General features: G+C 54.4%; 1 protein-coding gene across 1 annotated transcript; it reads left to right on the forward strand.

The window, feature by feature from the left end:
* The first annotated feature begins 1,169 nt into the window (after positions 1 to 1,169).
* Adssl1 (adenylosuccinate synthase like 1) lies at positions 1,170 to 22,931 on the forward strand. Its single transcript, XM_021201852.1, has 13 exons — positions 1,170 to 1,433; positions 9,456 to 9,558; positions 13,139 to 13,201; positions 13,611 to 13,661; positions 13,958 to 14,024; positions 15,059 to 15,166; positions 15,295 to 15,376; positions 15,515 to 15,641; positions 16,382 to 16,536; positions 17,548 to 17,672; positions 19,581 to 19,678; positions 21,003 to 21,152; positions 22,537 to 22,931. The coding sequence occupies exons 1-13, from the start codon at positions 1,242 to 1,244 to the stop codon at positions 22,587 to 22,589; spliced, it is 1,374 nt and encodes a 457-aa protein (XP_021057511.1). The 5' UTR covers positions 1,170 to 1,241; the 3' UTR covers positions 22,590 to 22,931.

Here is a 22,931-nt window from a genome sequence, read left to right on the forward strand (position 1 = left end):
GTGGCACTGAGTGGGGTAGACAAGGACATTGTAATCTGCGCACAAAGGCTGTAAGACTCTTCTGAGGAGCAGCGTCCAGATCGGAGGCCCTGCCTGCCCAGTGTCTCTGTCCCTGTGTGAGACAGAAGGCACAGGTTACCATGACCTGCACAGCCAAGGAGGGTGACAGCAGGCTGGCTGAGGCTGGCTGGGAACAGCCTCTCTTCCCCAAGCTGGGGGAGGGGGAAGCAGCCCCCCCCCAGGGTGTGTCCAGTCTCACTGGTCTTGTGACAGGCCTGCGAACTGCCCCCAGGACAACAAGGAGCCTGACTGCTCTGTGAACCTCTCCCAGGGGTCAGTCAGCACACCCTGGAAGGACATCCCCCAGAGGGGTGGGGAAGCATGCCACACATGCCTCCCAGCCCCCGGACCTTCCTTGTCCCTGTTTCCAGCCTGCGCTGACCTGCTTCATCTACCACTCAGGAGTGAGTATGAGCAGGCGAAGCAGTGTATCCAGATGGGAGCCGGGAGTGGCAGAAGCCATTGACCCCAGGGTCTCTTGGAAAGTTGAATCCTGCTCTACTCTTGTGTCCCTCAAGTTGCTCTGACCCCGAGCGGTTGGGGGTACTTCATCTTACACTTGGCGCTGGGGACTAGTAGCTAGCTACAGCCACCCAAGAGCTGCATGTCCTGGGCCAGCAGGGGTGACTATGTGGCCTGGTGGAGAGAGATCGTCCTTAGTTAAAGTGACTTTCTGGGCGGCCCTCAGGAGAGCGGTTCCTCGTCCTGGACTCGAGGTTCATAACGGGAAAACAGGTGATCCCGCAGACAGATCCTCCAGATGAACGGCAAAGAAACATTTGTGGTTCGGCTCTTGTGATCCACTCTCTTGCCCCGTAAAAAGCAGCCACCTCCGCTGTTTGTGCAACCCCAAACCCTAGTCCTAGCAGGCCAGTGGGCGGGGGGAGGGGGTAGAGTCCGGGTCGTGCAGCACTGGCACCTCTCACGTCCTCGGGTGCTCTGAGTCATCTGCTTGCCCAAGTCGTGTCGGGGCGTCTAGCACTCTAAGTGCGCGCCATCTGCAGCGACAGCGGCAGGGACAGGGAGCTGTGGCCGCAGGTCACCGAGGTGCGTCACCGCGTGCGCAGGACCCGCCCCCGGCCCGCCCCCCTCTCTAGGCGTCCGCATTTAATGGAGCGAGAGCTCTGGCGGCGGCGGGCTCTCGCTTGGCCCAGAGCAGCGGAGGAGCTAAGCCAGCCAGCATGTCCGGGACCCGAGCCTCCAACGACCGGCCTCCCGGCACAGGCGGAGTCAAGAGGGGGCGGCTGCAGCAGGAGGCGGCGGCGACAGGCTCCCGCGTGACCGTGGTGCTGGGCGCGCAGTGGGGGGACGAGGGCAAAGGCAAGGTGGTGGACCTGCTGGCCACGGACGCCGACATCGTCAGTCGCTGCCAGGTGCGGGCCAGGCGCCGAGTCCCTCCCTAACCTGCCCAGCGAGCCTCTCCCCTTCCCCAGGATCGGACGAACCCCTTCCTCCTGTGCCCTGAGTGGGTCACAGCCTTTTGGATTCCTCCCTTCCAGGAGTACCTTTCCCACTGCCTAAGTCCGCCTCCCCACACACACCCTCTCACACAAAGCTCTTGGCCTCCCACCACCCACCCACCTCCTCCCCAGGGCAATGGCAGGAGCCCGAGCTAAAAATATAAATTGCTGAATTGAGGACATGGGATCCTCAGGGGTAGGACGTTCCAGGGCGGTGACGGTGGGCCCTCCAGTGGGGAGAGCCCCAGTGGGGTGGGTCGAGGTACCCTAAGATGCAGCAAAGGGTGAGCGCTGCTTTCTGAGAAGGGGGTGTCCCGGCGAGTCAGCCAGGCAGAGACAGGATGAAGATAGGGGTCTAACCCAGAGGAAGGCAGGGTCAGGAGCCTGAAGCAGAGTTCAAAGGGGTCCTGGCTGACATGGAGAAAGGAGGAGCCACAGATTTCCAGGGCAGGGTGACCCGGTGGCTGGTAGTGTTCAGAGAAGGCCAGAGACAGTCTTTGTGCTCTTGAGCAGCTGCAAAGTGCTCTGAGCACCCACATTTGTTCTGAGTGACTCTGGTGGGTACTCTCCTGGGGCTAGCTGCCTGATCTCCTTAGGTCTCTGTGGTACTGTGCTGTGGCTGACAACCACACTGCCTCTGCGGTGCCATCCTCGGCACGGAGGGCTTGGTTTCAGGGAAGATACTCCGTCATACTGGGTGTGGAGCCACACTTAGGGCTGCTGACCCAAATGAAGGTGGGGACACCTGCTGGAGCTCTCTCTCCCTGGATCTGTGGCTTTTCTTGCTGAGTTCCTGAGGACTCCCAGGAGGGCTCAGGAGTCATAGCTTGGTTCTCTGGGCCATATCTGCCAAGCTGGAGATGAGGATTTCAGGAAACCCTCTTAAGAATGAGGAGGTGGCCCTGTTCACCCCTCTCCCTTGAAGTCTCTGGGTTCTAAGGACAGACCTTGGGCCTCCTAAGCCCTACATCTTGCATGCTTTGTCCAGCTATGTGTGTGCCACTGGGATTCACTCCCAGTGGTCTGGAGTCCGGCTCTCCAGTGACCCAGCACCAAAGCCCCCTCCCTTCCTCAGGGCCGTTTGCTTCTGTGGCACCTACAGTCTTTCCATACAACTTGCTGGGTTTGGTCAGCACTGTCAGGGGTGAACCTCGATGGTCCTAGGCTCCATCTCCTTCTGTGGACACAGTTCTGGGTGAAGATGGGCTATCCCTGCTCTATGCCCAAGTCACCATGACAGGTCCAGATCCCCCATTACTTGTCAGGACCTTCAAAGATCAGCGCAGGAACTCAGTCACCCACTCAGAGGAGCTATCTCTCCCTCCTCAGCAGATCCAAACAGGGGTTCCCCTGAAGGATCTGAGAGTAGAGACAGGTTTCCCTTCCAGTCTCTACTGAACTAGCAGGTCAGGAGCCTCCCACAGAGCTCCTCTACAGGTTGGGAAACTGAGGCTCAGAAAAGTTGAAGAACCAAACTAACTGTTCCTTCGAGTCCCTTACAGCCTTTATCAGGAGCCACCATGATGGCACAGGCCTACTCTCTTCCCTCCACTTATGGACAAGGCAAAAGAGTCAGCCTTCCATCGGGGTACCACGCAGGCCCTCTGGAAGTCACCTCCAGCCCTTTCCCCTGGGTGCCCAGCCCCTTGGTCATTGCAAGTACTTGGTGACTCTGGTGTCCTGCACTTGTCCCTCCCCTTGGCGGGGACTTCTTTGCTTGCCCCTGGCCTCCCAAATCTCCCCTGATCTTATGTGCCTATGGCCAGCCCTGTGTGATCAGAGGCTAGCGGGGTGGGGCTATGTAAGTTGCCTCTGGCTTTGAATGGGTGCATGAACCAAGTGAAGGCTCCAGAGGCCAAGCCCGAAGCCATGCCAAAGGGCTGGCAAACACAAGAATGCAAGTCATGTCCCCCCAATAGTAAGTTGGCTACCTAAAAAGGCTGTATAGCCAGCTAGGCTACCCGTCCCTTGGGCTTCTGGAGAGTGAGCCGTCCTACCACCTAACCCTTCGTGCCAATGGGGCTATCCTCCAGGTCTGGCTTCCACACTTCTCCGTGTCCACGGACACTTGTTGCTGGTCTCCACTACCCTGGGCTCTGACTCTGTCCAGCCCTGGCAGCTATCCTCATTTCTTGTTTTGCTGCCTTGATTAATAGGGGGTGCATGGGTCAGAATGCAATGCTGAACCCCCAGGAGCACCCCCAGCCAGCATCTCTGGCCTTGAGTCCTGCCTGCATTCTCCTTTCTCCCCGTGTCCCTGCTCTGATTTGATCCATGCCCCACCCCTCCTGACCCATAGTCAGCCTTCCTCCACCCTGCATCTCTGAGGCTGCTGGGGGCTGCTTTGTCTTCCTCTCCGGTTCCTCCACTAACTCCACCCCTCACTCACCTCCAGGGAAGCCTTCCTGACCTCCCGCTCTGGGTACACTGCAGTTCAAGGCCATCACTCGCCTCTCGTACTGAGGGATTAGGTCTCTCTTCCTCTCCCTTGGAGTCCCAGGCCCCTCTGCTCAGGCTTCCACTTTCTGTGTCCTCCATGTTTCCTCCTCGGCCACCCGACTGTCCAGCTGTGTCCAGCTGTTCCCTCAGACGGGTCTGACGTACCTGTTACCTAGAGGGTGTGCTGGCCACTATCATGCATTCCATTGCTAGTCTGGGCTCTCCCTTCTATGCCCACAGTAATCTTTCTCTGACGTTTGCAGTAGCCTGCCTGGCACTGCCAGGCTGCCACACAGGCCTGGTGGGATTTAAGACTCTCCTTCCAAGTGGTTGCAGGGTCAGAATCCTCAGGGTGCTAGGGTATTGTTATCTGGTCACGCGCAGTACTAGGCTGCTATGGGGGCTTTTTGGTTTCTACCGTGAGCCCATGTACTATTCCCCCATGTCTGGGGCTGCTGTGGAGCTGAGGCCTTGTGGAAGGGCTGGCCCCAGGCAGTAGTAGATACCCAGAGCTGTGACCACAAGGCTTTGCTAGTAGAGTGGCACACTTAGAGCTGAGGTTCCATGTCGGGACCCGCCGTGCAGTCTGCAGGCGCTCTGGCACTTTCCCCAAGGGAACATAACGGAAAACGTGTGGCCTTGGACCCCAGGCTGCTCCAGGGGGCTCTGGTGGGTGAGAGGAGCCACAACCTTGTGCTGGGAATGCCTGGGTTTGATTCTAGAACCAGGTCTCCCTGTGCCCGCTCTTGTTGATGGCTTTGATGGCCAAGCAGTGTCTCCAGGAGAGGACTCCCAGGGTCACATAGCCACACATCACCTTGGGAAGGAGCTTATTCCCGCCCAGACCTGTTTCTCCCTACAAGGAAAGAAGCAAGTGAGTTGTATGTCTGTGAGCATGGACGCGAGCGGGACAGTGACTGGACAGTGGAGCTTGTGACATGTTAGTAACTAGGCTCAGTCCTGCAAGCACACGAGACGTTCCGCCCAAGGCCTGAGGGACAGCATAGCGTACAGAGGAGAGATGTCCAGTGGTAATGCTGTGGTGAGCAGAAACCTCTGCAGATGCTGTAGGAGCTGGGGTGAACCAGAGCAGAGGTGCAGGAGCCCTGGAAGCTAAATGCTTGTTCCTTAGCTTGCCCCTTGTGTGCACAGCACATCAACACACATGTCACTCACACAGAGTCCTTCCCTGCTGTCTGTGAAGAGGCAGAGGTCCTAATTACCCAGGGACCTCCTGGCTATCTCAGTCACCTCTTTGTACCCTACCAGGAAACTACAGATAATCAGGCCAGACTAGGAAGGAGGTAGACTAAAAGACAGAGGCCCAGAGCACCCCCTGGTGGAAGGCAAATGCCACAGCACCCTGTCCAGGGACCTGGAGGGGAATGAAGGTCTAAAGGGGAATGAAGGTCTAAAGGACAAAGATAGGGAGAGGGTTAGGAAGGCCCCAGGCATGTGCTGTGGGTGCCCTGCATCCACACACAGGCTTCCTGGATGGAAGAGCCTAACTAGGCGGGGTAGGGGGGTCTATTCCAGGTCTCTGCCCAGCAGGGCCCTGGGGCTGTCCTGAAAGGAGATACCAGGACACTAGTTGGTTCCGTCCAGCCCTGAGGTCCTCTGCTTAGCTTAGGATCTTTGCACTGACGGGGCCCTGGGTAGTCAGAAGGAGCTGTGTCCAGATGGCCACAAGGTGGGGTGACTGTAGGAAAAGCATTGTAGCCTGTGGGTGGGATCTCGGGGCTGTGGGGACAGGTGGTCTCTGCAGCTGCGTGTTAGGCGTGGATAGGCAGAGGGAGGGAGGGGTGTTGGTTTCTGCAGTGCATGTCCACAACCACTGCATATGCAGCCCAGGCAGAGAGTGTCCCTACAGGGCCTGCACCAGAGCCCTTCCCTGCCTCACACGGAAGCTATGGGTCATGACTACAGGGCAAAGCAGAGGTTGGGACCAAGTTGATCTGAAACAGGGTCTGGTTTGCTTCTGGCCCCGCTTTGTTTTCCAAAGACAAAAGTCTCTTGTCTTAAACTTCTGGACACCAGGGCCTGAGGGCTCTGGGTGACCAGCCAGGCTACCGAAGAGTGCTAGGGGGACTTCGGTGCACACAAAGTCCTCAGAGTTGTGCTGTGGTGAGAACCCTGGGAGGAGGCTGGATGTACCAAGTGGCGCTGCCGTGCCCAACAGGCTCCTGGATGCCCCTGACCCTGGGCCCTGCCGTGAACCCCTGTGGTACAGATATCTTGAGGTATGTGGTTTGAGCTGTCCATGTAGCCGTTCCCTTTACTTGGTCTTGGTGTGCCTTGGGGTGACCACACCAAGGGTACTACTCCACGCCATTCACGCTGTAAGTGAAGAGCAGCTGCCCTTGCTGATGGGCTCTGAAGGCTGTGCCCAGGTGCCTGGTGTCCGTCTGCAAACATAGGACCTGCAGCTTGTCTTCTTCTGGTGGACCCCCAGGAAGGGGAGCCTGAGCAAGTCCTTAGCTCTGATATCACAGGTCCTCCTTAGTGTTCTGCAACCCATGGTCATGCTAACAGAAGGCTCCCACAGTGGGGCAGGGCTGCCATGGGTCTTTGGGCTATCCCTGACAATTCTACGATGCCCTAGAGCAGCCCGAGGCTGGCACATGTTTCCATCAGAGCTGGCAGTGGCATAGGGGGTGTTTCCCCACCTGTGTAGAGCTCCGTGGGGCCCTCAGGAACCTACCCACTTAGGGAGTTAATGAGCCTCAGAAAGAAACAGAGCTGACGTCTGCCCCTCCTCACCCAACCTCTTGCATGGGAGTCACATCAGCTATACTGGGCAGGTCTAAATGTCCCGCAATCCTTTACAGAGGTTGGTGACTTTCATCATGCCCAGATCCAATTGAATGTCTGGCCTGGGTTAGTAAAGTCAAAGAAATGGTGTGTGTGTGTGTGTGTGTGTGTGTGTGTGTGTGTGTGTGTGTGTGTCTCGGCGTGGAGTGGGGGACTCCAGCTTCCATCTCCAGCAACTTCCCTGTGCTTCTGGTCAGTCTAAGATCTCAATGGGAAGAGGGAGACTGTGACCCTGAGGCCCCACAGGGTTGCTGGAAGCCCAGTGTCCTGGGATGACGTATGCCTTAGCAATGGCCTGTGCCGGATGCCTGGGCATTGCAGTGGGCTCTGGCACTGAGGTCATCTGATATCTGCTGGCCCATGGTACTCAAGCCTGTTCCTAGGCACCTATGTTTACCCCCAACACAGACAGGCGGGTGCTTGCTGTCTGTGTCCCCAAGCCAGCTGACGTGGCCCTGGGCACTCAAAGAGAAGGTGGGAAAGAGCATCCCTCCTGGGGTGTGCGGATTCCCTGGACCTAGCCACACAGTGGAAGACAGGTTGGCACCTTGCTGTCCCTGGAGGCTGGCCAGCCCAAGCAGAGCTCCTCCCTCTAGGGTCTGTTCTCGGAGACCATCTTGACTGCCTCAGGCAGGAAACATGACTGTGAGTGTTCACATATTTGGGGAGTTGAAAGGCGGCAGTGGCGGCAATAATTCTGCACCTGCTGTGGCAAAGCCAAGCATGGATACAGTCTTGGAACCCCAGTCTTGCCACGGTCCCATGCTGATGGTGTGACTTTACAAGCCTAGGGGCAGGACACAGGCATCTGCTGTGCCTAACTGATGGCAAGTTCAAAGCCAGAGCTGGAGGAGGCTCCCTCAGTTCCCACTTCCTTCATGCCCCGCCCACAAACACTCTCTTCTTCCCACTGGTCCCTCTGGGCCTCTTCTTAGGCAGTTTCCCTTCCAGCATGGCACCTGTTCTGCTCTGTGTCATTTCTCCTGCTCCATGGGCAGCCCAGGGTCACAGAGGCTGTAAGGACAGACTGCCTGCTACCTCCAGGTTCCCCAAGGAGGTAACCTCATGTGCCTGGAGCCACCCCAAGAATCAAGAGGCCCCTGCAAGTCTTGTGAAGCTGGGGAGCCTCCCAGACAGTCCCCACCCTTCACACAGCCAACAGCTCCGGCAGAATTGTTTCCGAGGCATCGGGACAGACTGCATAGCATGCCTTCTCTAATAGTTGGTTGTCTGGGGTCCACGCCACGAAGTTGGCCTCTAGCTGACCCATCTCTGTCAACTACATGGTAATAAGCCCCACAGAGGGCAGGCAAGGAACAGGAAGCATAGGCATACAGGTCTGGGGCCTATTCTTAAAACTCTTGGAAAGTGAAGTCCTTGGAGGGAGAGCCCTTTACCCAGGCTTTCAGCATCCCATCCGTATCGTCTGCTGCCTACCTCAGCAGGAGCTGGTAGACGTGATCCTCCGTATCCTGGTGCTTAGGGGTGTCATGCAGGGAGGTGAACCTTCACTGAGGGTCCTACTTTAGTAGGCAAGTGGTGTGGGATCAGCAAGGTAAACAAAAGTGCCCTGTGCCTGGCCTGTGTCTTCTGGGGCGAGACAGGGAGGGGAGCTGGAGCTGAAGGTCCCTGAGCTGCAGTGAGCACAGCTGATCGCCCCTGTAGAGTTAGGGGAAGCATAGCGCCGTCTGCAGGTGGGATTTGGTACTGCAGGCCATAACTCTCAACGTGTGGGTTGATCCCTTTGGGGGTCACGTATCAGATGCCCTGCATATCAGACATTTACATTATGATTCATAATAGTAGAAAAATATACTTATGAAGCAGCAACAAAATAATTTTATGGTTGGGGGTCACCACAACATAAGGAACTGTATTAAAGGGTCACAGCTTTAGGAAGGTTGAGAACCATTGTTCTAGAAGGCCCTTGTGCCTTGCTCCCCAACACACACACACACACACACACACACACACACACACCAGCACACCCAGACTACAAGTTCCTGCTGGGCAGAGATCTGCTAAGGAGGCTCCCCAACCTCCTGTGGGTGACAGGATAAGGCAAGAGAGCTTTAGTGACTCACCACCATGAGGCTCTGGGAGCCCGGGGACACGGTGTCCAGGGTATGGAGCTGTGTACTTGTGGTCAGGTGACTGGCTAATGGCGGAAGGATGCTGGAGCCCGAAGCCTGTCCCCGGTGTGGGCCCTCTCCCCACCCTGAAAGCCCTATCCCAGATGCACTATCCACAGTCAGCCTGAATGCCCAAAAGCAGCAGCCTCCCTAGGGCAGGCAGACCTAGGGGTCGCCTGGTCCTTTCATTTTTACCCAGGGCAGGGCCTGGTGAGGACGGGGGCCAGGGGGGCGTGCAAGCTGGGCTGTGGGGTCTGAGTCTGCGCTTTCCATGGGAATGGTTCCTCATTCCTTCCTGGAGGAGAGAGGGGCTCAGCACGGTCCACCTGCCAGGGCTGCAGTCAGCCCTGAGACCAGGCTGGGCAGGGGCACCTCCATCTGGCCATCCCAGCATCAGACACTAACTCAGCCCAAGGCCCTGACCATTGACCTAGATTAAGCACCATGTCAGGAGAGAGCTGGCTTTGAAGTGAGGCTAGAGTATAAGGCAGGCCCCTGTGGGATAGTCTTCAACACTCGGGTACCAACAGCTCATTCCCGTCTCTGTTTCTAGGGCGGCAACAATGCGGGGCACACAGTAGTGGTGGACGGCAAGGAGTATGACTTTCACCTGCTACCCAGCGGCATCATCAACACCAAGGCCGTGTCATTCATTGGTGAGTGCCCCTGCAGCCCCAGCCTGACTTCCTGAACCAGGATGCCAGTGTGTGTGGAGAGGGTGGGGAGTTTCACTGTACAAACCCCAAGGCTGGGCCTGCCTTATGTGCTCCCCTGGAGCCCCCAGCCAGAAAGTGTCCCTGAGCCCAGTCTCGGCAGGAGTTGGAGGATAGAGGGAGCTCTGTCTAGCACACAGAGCTCTCTGTCTCTCTCTGTCTCTGTGTGTGTGTGTGTGTGTGTGCTCAAGTTCATGCGTATGGATCTGTTTGTATGTGTGGAGATGAGTATGTAATAGTGTGCCTTCGGAGCACGTGGGCCTGGGGACAGCCTGGGCACATTTATAGCTGTGCTTTCCTGATGCTGCCTGGGCTGTTATAGCCATCTCTCCCTTGGACAGCTGTTCCAGATGCCTGACAAGGCTTCCCTACCCTGGTCTCTCTGGTTGTTGAAGAAGAACCCCCCTCCTGTCCAGCTCACCCCGGCCCCTCTTGTCCTCATTCTTCTAGCTCCGGCTGATATACTTGTGGCTTATCTGACCCCCACATCTCAGTCAGGAAGCAAAGGCAAGGTACTGCCTGTCCAGAAGCCAGCAGATAGCACAGGTCTGGCCCATTGTGTAGGAGCAGAGGAAGGAAATCTGCAAGGTAGGGGCTGGGGTGGGTAGAGCTCAGACTCCACAGAGCCCCTCCTCTCAAATACACGCTGTCTCTAGCCCTCCCAGACCAGAGCCAGGATGGTGGTGACAATCACCTTCCACAATGAGGAGCCCCAGCTACCGAGGTGGCTTGCCCTCGTGTGTGCTCAGTAGAGTGGCAGAATGGGGTGCTGCCCATCTTTGGGAAGCCTGCAGGAAACAACCTGCTTCTACTCATCCAGAACCTTCCCTGGTGGAACATCACAGTGACGATGCACGTGACCCAGATCATGTGCCGCTCAACCCTGGGGATGATGGCTTGGAGCTGACAACAGGAGAGTGACTGGCAACTGTCTGGAAGCTCGCTCAAGAACAGAGGTGCCGTGCTCATCCAAAGGGTGCCCGCCCGCTCAGAGCAGCCACTCGGCAGGAGCACCAGCCTCAGCTTGCGACACTCCTCGCCTCTCTGCTGCGGGGTTATTTCAAGATGCTGTGGCATTTGGGTGACCTTTTATGTTCACGGTGGCTTGTGTAATCTCTGAGTCACTCTGATCTGGACTGGTGTTCCACCTCCCTCTGCCAAACCTATGCCATGGCCAACCCCACGAGGCTAGCGTAGGACTCCTCCTGAGAGCAACGGTGATCTCTACTTAATTGGGTCTCCTCAGTCCAGACCCTATACTGGCGAGCCATGTGACTTCAGCAGGCCCCCCTCGCCCCTCTCAGCCTGCGTATCGAGTGTGTGGGATTACTTTGAAGATCCTGTATTTGGTTTTCCATGATAAAGGATAGCCTCCAGGGTCCTTGTAGGGTTCTGGGAACCTTTAGGGTCCACATTTTTCCGTGGTTCCTATTCTTATGGAACTGCTTCATTGAACCATAATTTACACATTATGAAATTCACCCATTGTCGGGGGTGGGGGGGTGGAAAAGGAGCTCAGTGGTTAAGAACGCCAGCTGCTTTTCCAATTCCCAGCACACGTGTGGCAGCTCACAAGAGTTGATAACTTAAGTTCCAGGTTATCTGACACCCTCTTCTGGCCTCCACGGGCACCAGACATGCTCAGCCATATGCAAGCATAACACCCACACACATAAAATGCAATACAATAAAATAAAATATTTTAAATTACCCACTGTAAAGGTGAGGCAACACAGTTGATTCCAGAATGTTCTGCTCACTCAGAAGTCCCCTGTGTCGACTGATCTGCCCTTGTCACTGAGGTGGTAGTTTAGATTTGTGTTGCTTTGCTTTTAAGGTGGGGTCTCCTGTAGCCCAGGCCAGACCGGAACCTGATCCAAAGCCAAGTCTAGCCTTGGCTTATCCTCACACTGAGAAGTGGGTTGATTTGAGAATTTGAGAACCCAGACTGGCTCCAAACACATGATCCTCCTGCCTTAGCCTCCCAAGTGCTGAGGGCCTACACATCATGCTTACAGTGGGCTTTAAGCCTCTGTTCTGAGACAAGCATCATAGCCACTTAGACCAGGATGCAGTCTGGTGTGCTGGGCAGAGAAGGCTAAGCCCTGGAGGCATGCAGGAGTGGGAGCTGCAGGAACAGGGGACTGGGGCAACTGGGTTCTGTACGTGTTAGCTAGAAGGAGGGCTTCCTGCTAGGTCGACCTGGAGCAGGCGGCTTGCGGGTTTGGGACCCTGGCTGTGTTAAAGCTCAGTCCCTCCTCTCTAGTCTTCAGTGGTCACCAGGTCACCACATGGAAGACAGCCTCTGTTCCTATTTGCTTTCTGTTGCTGAAGCACTCCGACTAAAAACAACTTGGGGAGGAGAGAGTTTATTTGGCTTACATTTCCAGGTCACAGTTCATTGTTGAGGGAAGCCAAGGCAGGAACTTAAATAGGATCTGAAACAAAAACCAAAGAGAATTCTGCTTATGGGCTCTCACTCTGGATCATTCATACCCAGCTCTGTCTGTCAGTCTATCTATCTATCTATCTATCTATCTATCTATCTATCTATCTATCTATCTATCTACCTACCTACCTATCTAGCTGTTTATTCTTTCCTCCTCATTCCTTGTTTGGGTCTTGCTATGTAGACCAGGCTAGCCTTAAGTCATAGAGATCTGTTGTGTTTCTTCCTCTAGACTGCTGTGATCGAGGGCATGCTCCACCATGCCCGGCCTCGGCTAACTTTCTTTTACAGCCCAGGACCCTGCCTAGGAGTGGCATCACCCACAGTGAGCTAGGGCCTCTCACATCAATCTGATCAAGGGAGTTCTTCAGCTGAGGTTCCTGCTTCCTGGATCACCTAGGCTGTGTCAAGACAAAAGCTAAGAAGGAGGCCTCCGTAACTGCCTTTGCCTCACACCAGCTGGGGCTGAATGTACAGCTTCCCCAGACACCCCATCTGTCTGCGTTTTAGGGTCCTCCAGTCCTGACAGCTCACTTCCTGAGGCACTAAGAAATATCCCAGCACGTGACATTCACAGCTATTCATCCCCTAACCTTCCAGAGGCCTCACTACCCTCTAAGATGTGTCAGTTATAAAAAGTTGCTATCGCCATCTGGGGCAGGCTCAGTGCTCAGCCCCTTTGGGTGAACACACAGGATTGAGACTCATGGGGCACCACACCACTGTCTACAGAACTTTCCATTCCCCAACCAACACTATGGAGCCCTAAACACCAGCCCACCTGCCCATCCTCCGCTTCCCCCAAGGTCCAGAAGCTGATCGAAGCTCTCTATCTAGCTGATAGGTCCAGAAGCTGGTCATCTACTCTGTCTTCCTGAGTGTGGCAGCTTGAGACCTCACCTAAGTGGGCTGTAGGGGTCATAACTTTGGTGTCTGAGCCCAGTGTCTCCGAGTGTAACTGTGCTGCTGCATGCAATCGAGTGACCACATCCATCAGCCGGGGCCGGCCCCTTGAGTTGTTTGCCCATACCATTTGAAATGTAAATAGTCATGATTCCATGCCCTGTGTTGCAGGCAATGGCGTGGTCATCCACTTGCCGGGCTTGTTTGAAGAGGCAGAGAAGAACGAGAAGAAAGGTAGGCCATCTGTGACCTTGCCCCACTCACAGGCCCACTCACTGTGTGCCAGCTCTGCAGAGCAGACAGCAGAGCCCTCACTAAGGAGCAGAAGCTGGGCAGCCCAGCATCTCTAAAACTGCTGCTTCAGGCTCTGCCTATAGCATCACAGGCCCCTACATTTTCAAGGTGCAGGACATCCAGGAAGAGGCTGAAGCAAGAGGAGCTTTAGTATGGGTATGGTGTCTCTTGGGTTGGAGTCCCGGGAGCTCAGTAGGCACAAGTGCCAGGACAGGGCTGTGGCTGCTGTACAGTGTGTGTGCTCCTTCGGAACCTGGCACACACTGTGAAGCCAACAGTACTGAGGGAGAGGACCCTCATCACCCAAGAGTGCACACAGTGTGCTGTCTTCTCTGCCACACCCCTGCAGGGCTGAAGGACTGGGAGAAGCGGCTCATCATCTCTGACCGCGCTCACCTTGGTAAGCTTCCCATGGGGCCCTGGGGTTGGCCCCTTCTTGCTTCTTCCATAGTGCAGAGCTCGGGAGACCCATAGGCTTCTGAGCCTTACTCTTTTTAATGAGCCTCAGGGTAGAAGCTAAGTCAAAGCTGGGGTCATACTTGGTTACCCCTTTGTGGAGCCTGGGACTCTGGGACCCAGGTTCTGCTCCTAGCCAGGCACCCTTCTGCTGACCCATTCTCCTGACACAATTCAGAAAATGAAGTCCCTCACAATCCTCTGCTTCTCTCCTGCCCCCGTGCTGGCTGCCGGCAACAGTGTTCGACTTCCACCAGGCAGTGGACGGGCTGCAGGAAGTACAACGTCAAGCACAAGAGGGGAAGAAGTAAGTTCCTCTTGCCACCGTTCTTCCTCTTCCTGGGGACTTCCAGTTCCACATTCTGGTGGCCTGGGTGCAGGTCCTGTCTGAACAGGAGAGGGGGCCTTGTCATCCATCAACTTAGGGGTCCTGTGAGAATAAAACCTGTATGAACAACAGGGTAGTCCAGCCTTGGGGGTCACACCCTGACTCTGTCGGCTGCCACTGCTGTTGCCTGCCACAGCTGCACCATCCTGAGCACGTGCACATCCCATAGGGGAGCACAACAAACACTGAGCAGGCCTGACTGCCCCCGCTTGACCAACAGCCACTGCAGCCTGCAGCACCCTATTCCTGCTCCTGCCCAAGTGACGCTTGGTCTTTTGTCCACTCAGAAATGTTAGTTAGAATTCCAAATGTGCCAGGGATGCAGGTGGGAAGCTGTCAAGGCCACACACACACACACACACACACACACACACACACACACTGCCTCTGCACAGGTGCACAGTGCTCACATACATGTCAAGACACATTGCTTACACAACTCTGCATATGAGCAAGAGTGTGTGTTTGTATGTGCACACGGCACACAGGTGCCTGCACACATGCATGTACACAAAGGTTCACATTCATGAGCACTCGTGTGTGCTTGCACTTGTATGGGTACATGAGTCACACGGTGCACATGCAGTCACATATATGCACACTCTCACGTGACACAGGTGGCGACAGTGAGCACTTGATTGACTTGGCATCCCTGGGGCAGACCTGAGGTATGTAGAATCAACACTGCCACAGTGTCTCTGCTACCAAGGCACTAAGGCCAGCATTTAGAAGCAGACAGGGGAAGCCCTGATGCGGGGAACCCAGGACTCTCTTCCCCACCCACTTGGCATCCTGCTGCTATGTGCTTGAGCTGTCCACACGTCCCCGCTGCTGCTGTTGGGCCGCCTCCTTCTCACCTTCTGGCCTTGATTCCTGGAATAGACTGTGGGTCTGCCAGAAGCTGGGGTGGGATCGGCCGGGCTCCTCAGCAGTACCCACTTCGCATCTTTCAGTATCGGCACCACCAAGAAGGGAATCGGACCAACTTACTCCTCCAAAGCTGCCCGGACAGGCCTCCGCATCTGTGACCTCCTCTCGGATTTTGACGAGTTTTCTGCCAGGTAACTCTGTCCACCCTCCCACAGCCCAGGGGTAAAACATGGAAAGGTGGGGGGAGACAGGCTGGGAAATGGAGCAGTCGGGGACAGTGTGGGTCCTCAGAGGGTCACAGTGAGGGTTGCCTGCACAGATTCAAGAACCTGGCCCACCAACACCAGTCCATGTTCCCCACCCTGGAAATAGATGTGGAAGGTCAACTCAAAAGGCTCAAGGTAAACTGGGCCAGGCAGTGGGGAAGCACGTGGGGGTGGGGCCGACCTGGGCGGAACCCAGAAGTCCCAGGCAGGTACTGCTGCCGGCTCCTGCTCCTGTGGGCTCTGCAGCCTCATGTGGTTGCACGGTCCTCTCAGGGCTTTGCTGAGCGGATCAGACCCATGGTTCGAGATGGTGTCTACTTCATGTATGAGGCTCTGCATGGTCCCCCCAAGAAGGTGCTGGTGGAAGGTGCCAACGCGGCCTTGCTCGACATCGATTTTGGTGAGTGCTCCACCAAGCAGTTCCATCCTGGGGGGCTCTAACACGGTCTTTCCTATCTGCTGGGGACTATAAGAAACTAAGGAGCAGCCAAGTGAACCGGGCCACCTCCCAAGGCCCGAGTGCTGTCCGCACACACTCACCACAAGGATCCTATTGTTCTGTTTGCCTAAGTTCAGCTACATCAGGGAGCATGAAAAAGACTGAACTAAGATGAGGGAATTGGGACCGAGATGCCAGAAGGGGGTCAAGAGAGCCTTGAAAGGCCAGGTACTTCATATTGCTAGCCCTTGGCATTACAGTGTACTGCCCTGATTGTTGGGGAGGCCAGGCCACCTCAGTACAGGCTCCTATGTGATTTGCACAGCACCCCATTTAGGCCACTGCCCCAGGATAGGCCCCCAGACTGGTAGCCAGGGTGATTCCCATAGAGCAGTGGTTCTCAACCTTCCTAATGCTGTGACCTTTTAACACAGTTCCTCGTGTTGTGCCAACTGCAACCATAACATTATTTGATACTTCATAATTTTGCTACTGGTATCAATCGAAATGTAAATGTATGTTTTCCAATGGTCTTAGGCAACCCCCATGAGAAAGGGTCATTTGATCCCCAAAGAGGTCACAACCTAGAGGTTGAGAACCACCACTATAGGGGGATTCCAGCTGCCCTTTTCTGAAAAGGCCTCTTGGGCCCTGGGATCTGCACAGGGTAATGAGTGTCCACTGATCGTTCTGTCCTACAGGGACCTACCCCTTCGTGACTTCTTCCAACTGCACTGTGGGTGGTGTGTGCACTGGCCTGGGCATCCCGCCCCAGAACATAGGTGATGTGTACGGTGTGGTAAAGGCCTACACTACCCGTGTGGGCATTGGGGCCTTCCCCACGGAGCAGATCAATGTGAGTTCCAGCACTGGGGTGAGGTGGGATATTTGGGGTTGTGTCAGGTAGAGCTGTAGGTATGGGAAGGGGACCCTACTGAGCAATTCTCCATGTCCTAGTGGATTTTTTTACAGCACAAGTTCAGAGGTTAGGTGTTAGAGGCTTTGAAGGCCAGTCTGTTTCAACACCATCAGCAACACACTTCATAAAAGGTGTGTGTGTGTGTGTGTGTGTGTGTGTGTGTTCAAAACTCCATTTTCTTTTTTTTCTTTTCTTTTCTTCTTCTTCTTCTTCTTCTTCTTCTTCTTCTTCTTCTTCTTCTTCTTTTTTCCTTTTTTGGTTCTTTTCGAGACAGGATTTCTCTGTGTAGCCCTGGCTGTCCTGGAACTCACTCTGTAAACCAGGCTGGCCTCAAACTCAGAAATCCACCTACCTCTGCCTTCTAAGTGCTGGGATTAAAGGCATGTGCCACCACCGCCCGGTTACAACTCCATTTTCTTATCAAGCGTGTGAGGAATGGGAAATCTTCAGTACTTAGAGGCTGAAAGCAAGGCCCTTGTTCCCACCTTTCTAGCCTTGGGAGCATTTCTTGAACTACTGAGACCTCAGAACCTTCTTCTTGGCTTTCCTTACCTGGCCTTACCCTGACATCTAATTTGGATGAGTCATGGCTCTTGACCCAGGAAAAGGAAGTGTCTGAGAGAGCCTGAGGTGGGCTGTGTTTAGGGTGGGAGATAAATCCTGCCCCCGCACCCCAAGTTGCAGAACAAGCCCCCACCCTCACTTGCCCCCTCGTAAACAGGATAGAGGAGGTGGGCTGCCTGTGCCTCCACACACAGGCTGCGCTTTGGAGACAAGGGCCGCCTTCTCAGAACCATACTGGGGAGCAAAGCCCTGTGTGAGTCCTCAGCTGGAGGAGGATGGAGAGGAGAGGAAGCCAGGGGCATAGGAGACAAGCAGGCACACGCCATACCTGTCCTGGCCAGTCCCCAACTTGGCGGGCACAGACGGTCCTTTATCCTCACATAGGAAATTGGAGATCTGCTGCAGAACCGTGGCCATGAGTGGGGGGTGACCACGGGCAGGAAGAGGCGCTGTGGCTGGCTGGACCTGATGATCGTCCGATACGCTCACATGGTCAATGGCTTCACTGCGTAAGCAACCCTTCTGAATACTCGGGGTTAGGGTTAGGGTCAGGGCTAGGCACCATCAAAGCTACATCACACAGGAATCTTCTCCCATCCCAAATGCCATAGTGCATGTGGAACTCCTCTCAGGGGCTGGGCCCCAACATCTGTGTGGAGTCTTTTTATCCAACCAAGCTCCCTCCCCAAAGTGAGGCCAATGCTAGGGAGTGACATGGAAGCTATAGATGTGGAGCAAACCCAGAACAGGATCACACTTATGTCCTGACCAATCCAAAATCACTGTGATTGTCACGTGAGAGTTAGTGTGAAGCTGCCTGGGTGTGGGACCAAGTGCAAGGTGAGGCCCTGATCTGAAGTACCAGAGCCAGGATAGAGCATCCTCAAAGACAGGCATCTTTGGGAGTCATTCACTCCCTACCATGCACATGCAAATGTGGCCACTGGTTTTGTCTACAGGGCTTGGGGACATTCTACAACGCACAGTGGTAGTTTCTAAGCCAGAAGGACCAGGCATTTCTAGAACCCTCATCCCACAGGAGGAACTCTGAGAGGGAGTTGGGAAAGCAGACAGGCAGGCAGGGCTCCAGGTGCCTTCCGAAAGGTATGGGGCCAAGTCAGCCTCACAGCGCCCATGTTCCACTGGGGACCGACTTAACGCTCCTGAGGATACAGAACCCCAGTGAGAAAGGCTCCCACAGTCAGGAGACAAAGGTGGAAGGGGTCAAGGTTGGGTAAGGTCCTAAAGGCGTCCCTCCAGCCACAACAGGGGCCTTCCCAGGTCCTCCACCCCTGTGGGCCTGCGAGAGAAAGCCTGCAAAGATGCTCTCAGTTGGGATACTAGAACAATTTCCTTCGGGAGTATCAGGGAGCACAGGGTAGACCTCAGAGTCTTTGCAAAGGTCTGATTGCTTAGGACCATATTTTGGGACAGAATGAGACTTCATAGGATGCTGGCTTCCCTGTCTCCTCTCCATCTTAGTAAGAGGGCCAAGGCTCCCCCACCAGCATTGGAAAGTCTCTGGTGGCTTTAAGACAACCAGAACCTCCCAAGGTGGGAAAAGAGCTGCTAGGTAGCTATTAGTATGTGGCTGGTGAAGAAGTAGCTGAGGCCTTGTGTCATGGATGCAGAGTAGCATGGGTCTGTACCCCACATCCAGCCTGAGAAGGCACAGACAGATGAGATCTACCTGTACCCCACATCCAGCCTGAGAAGGCACAGACAGATGAGATCTACCTGTACCCCACATCCAGCCTGAGAAGGCACAGACAGATGAGATCTACCTGTACCCCACATCCAGCCTGAGAAGGCACAGACAGATGAGATCTACCTGTACCCCACATCCAGCCTGAGAAGGCACAGACAGATGAGATCTACCTGTACCCCACATCCAGCCTGAGAAGGCACAAACAGATGAGATCTACCTGTACCCCACATCCAGCCTGATCTACCTGTGAAGTCTGTATGGAAAGAAGGGAGCAAAAAAAGGGGGGGAGTGTGGGGAGGAAAGAAACTTTGGTACAAAGCAGTTTTGAAGAAAGCCAAGAAAGGCCACTGCCATGTTGCTCTGGGGTGGTGCTTAAGCAGATGCATCCTGGGAAAGTGGAGGAAAAAGTGGGTACCGTGCTCGAGCAGTGGGCCCCAAAATCCCCAAGCTACAGGGCAAACATGGCAAGAGCACTGGGCAGAGGAGGCACCTGGTGGCAAGAGAGAAAGCCAAGATTTCAGCAATGCAGACTCAGGACTCAGGCGAGAGGCAGGCAATCCTCTAGCCCGTGCAGCAGTTGCATTGGAGGAATCCCCTAATCTTTGCCGTGTTCAATGCAAACAACAGGAGAAGGGGGAGGGTGAAAACCAGACATAAGCAGTGACAGGGTACATTTCTCCATTTTGTCTGTTTCTTGTTTGGGGGACAGGCTGGCATTGACCAAGCTGGACATACTGGATGTCCTGAGCGAGATTAAAGTTGGCATCTCCTACAAGCTCAACGGGAAGAGGATTCCCTATTTCCCTGGTATGTGAAGTGAAGCAAACCTGAGTTCTCTTCGCTGTTGGAATACATCTTGAGCATTAGAATAGACATCCACTAATTTCTAGGTGACTAGGAGAGGCATTTCTGCCTCCAGCAGGCAAAGGGGAGGGGTTGAGACTCTGGGGGCCACTGCTTGTCTCCTAAGACCTGTAGGCAGCTGCGTCTCTCAGTTTCTTGGGGAGGCCTGGCCCATCTCTGGGAAGCCTCGGGCCTTCTAGTGGCTTGGAAATGTATTGGGACGGGGCTGAAAGGTAGGCTGGGAGTCCACCCTGCCACCCTCGCTAGCCTCAGAAAGGCCTGCCTCCAGGAAGATGGATAGCCTGGAGACTCAGGAGACATGAGCTACCCTGAAAACCATGAATCTCTAGGGAAATGCATTTCAGATGAGGAAACCTGCCCTGTGGACGGATTCCTTCTTATTTTCTGGTGCTGGGGATAAAAGTCGGGGCCTGACCTTTGCTAACAGGTGCTTAGCCCCAAAGCTGCCTCCTCATTCCTGAGTGACACAAAAGGGTCTGGCCTGGCTCCTGTGCCTATGGGCCCTGTCTTTTCTTAAACACAGGGCTGTTTTTCTGGCATTTGGGTTCTTGTGTCTGGAATATGCCTGTCAGCCTCAGGTCAGAGGCAGATCTTATCAACAGAAACTCCCTTTCCTGCAGCACGCAAACGGCCTCTTGCTTGCCACTTCCAAGGAAACCCAGACAGACTCAGTCCTGTCCCTTGGCTTGTGGAGCCATGTGTATCCTTGAGGCCTGGGTTGTTGACCTATTGACCCCTGACCTTTGAAAGGATGATCCTTCAAGGTCATAGAGTCTTGCTGGTGGCTCTGGACTCTGTGGTAATGTGGAGTACCCAGGAAAAACACTGCCTGGCTCTGAGGAGTGAGAATCCTATAAAGACTGCCTATTCCAGCATTTCTTCCATTAGAAAGGGACCAACTACGAGTCATGGGGTCCCAGCACAGAGTTGGGTGTCCCAAGCAGGAAGAGTCATGTACCCTTAAGGATGCCTTGGCTTTGGGATTCTAGAATCCTTTATAATGTCCAGTTGAGCCTCAGAGTTTCCCCATTGACAATTCTATCAGCTACTCAGCAGATGCCAGTGTCTCACAACTGGCCATGCTTCCTGGCTGGAAGGGGCACAGCCAATGTTTGAGCCCCACGGCAATCCCCTGATCACTGCCCAGTGCTGAAAAACCATCAGGGCCACAGGTCCTCAGCAGCCAAGTCACCAGGTGAGAAGACGACCATCTCCACAAGTAGGATGGTCCACGGACCCTGCTGAGCCTGCCCTCTCCCATCCACAGCTAACCAGGAGATCCTGCAGAAGGTGGAGGTTGAGTATGAAACACTGCCTGGATGGAAAGCCGACACCACGGGAGCCAGGAAGTGGGAGGACCTGCCCCCGCAAGCCCAGAGCTACGTACGCTTCGTGGAGAATCACTTGGGTGTTGCAGGTGGGTTCCTCTTATCCCCACACCCTCAGCCCTGGATACCCCCAAGGGCCTGTACTCCAACACAAGGTCTAGTGAGAAATAAGAAACGCTGGGTGGTAACCACATTAATTGAACAGACAAGAAGAGGTGGATCTAGGAACAGGTGTCATCTGGGGCAGGCAGTATGTATGTACCCTGTCGTCCAGAGAAGGCCCAGGTGTGTCCCTATGGCTCAGGCAAGGAGAAGCACAGGGCAGGAGCTCTTTCTGCTGCCCAAGGATGGGTGACCCATTATGGGGACCACAGTACAGTTTTAATGCTCCCTGTCTGGGGCAGGGGAGGTGGCTCAGCACTGTAGAGCCATGTTGCTCTTGTATGGACCAGGATTTTTTTGGCTTTCAGTACCCACGTGGCAGCTCATGGCTGTCTGTAACTCCAGCTCCAGGGGATCCTATGACCTCTGTGGGCACCAGGCATGTATGTGGTGCACATACATGCATGCAGGCAAAACACTTATACACATAAAATAAAATTCTAAAAATCTAAAAATGACTATTTAATAATAAACCCACTCTACTTGGTGAAAAGTCAGACCCTTTGCTGAGGAATGAAAAGCACACACTGCAACATTGTTTTTGTTTGTTTTAAAGATGTATTTATTTATTTTATGTATATCAGTACAATTATAGCTGTCTTCAGACACCAGAAGAGGGTGTCAGAACCCATTACAGATGGTTGTGAGCCACCATGTGGTTGCTGGGAAGTGAACTCAGGACCTCAGGAAGAGCAGTCAGCTCTTCCCGCTGAGCCATCTCTCTGGCACCCCACATGCTGCACTGTTAAGTGACATTTTTTTAAGTGTGTGTACACTTTACAGAGGCAGAGGTCAGCCTCGGGCACACCCTCAGGAACACTGTCTACCTCTTTCTTTCTTTCTTTCTTTCTTTCTTTCTTTCTTTCTTTCTTTCTTTCTTTCTTCCTTCCTTCCTTCCTTCCTTCCTTCCTTCCTTCCTTTCTTTCTAGGGTTTCTCTGTGTAGTCCTGGCTGTCCTGGAACTTACTTTGTAGACCAGGCTGGCCTCGAACTCAGAAATCCGCCTGCCTCTGCCTCCCGAGTGCTGGGATTAAAGGCATGCGCCACCATGCCCGGCTTGTCTACCTTTTTTAAAGATAGGCTTTGTCATTGGCCTGGAGCTCACCCAGTGGGTTGGACTTGCTGTCAGTGAGCCCCCAGGGTCCCACCTCCCCAGTCCTGGGATGACCAGGACTCCACCAGGCTAGCATTCTAGCCTGGGCTCCTGGGATCAAACTCGGGTTCTTGTGCTTATGAGGAGGCTTTCATCCCCCAGCCCTCCGCCAAGCGTTCGTGCTCACAGCCTCTTGTCTGTGCTCTGTGTTGCTTTCAGTCAAATGGGTCGGCGTTGGGAAGTCCAGAGAGTCCATGATCCAGCTTTTCTAGATGCCACGTAGAAGCTGGCAGGCCACACCGCAGCGTACCACGAGTGACAGCCGCAGCCGAGACCTCGGCAGTACCACCAACACCCTCAACAAAACAATCTGAAGCTATTTTCCATACTTTTATTTTTCTATGTATGTTCTCAGCTTGAAATTGTTGAATCCTACATCAATTTTACATGTGTGAAATCAACACTGTGTACATTTAAAAAAAATATGTGCTTTTAAAATGAGCCTAAGTGCTCATAACAGAGGCCTTCAGTGACTGATTGTCACATGGTGTGTGTTCAGTTGGAGCCAAGTCATAATAAACATAGCCAGGGCTCGCTGAGCCACTGAGAGGTCA

The sequence above is a fragment of the Mus pahari genome, chromosome 7 (assembly GCF_900095145.1).
Source record: "Mus pahari chromosome 7, PAHARI_EIJ_v1.1, whole genome shotgun sequence".
Classification (NCBI taxonomy): domain Eukaryota; kingdom Metazoa; phylum Chordata; class Mammalia; order Rodentia; family Muridae; genus Mus; species Mus pahari.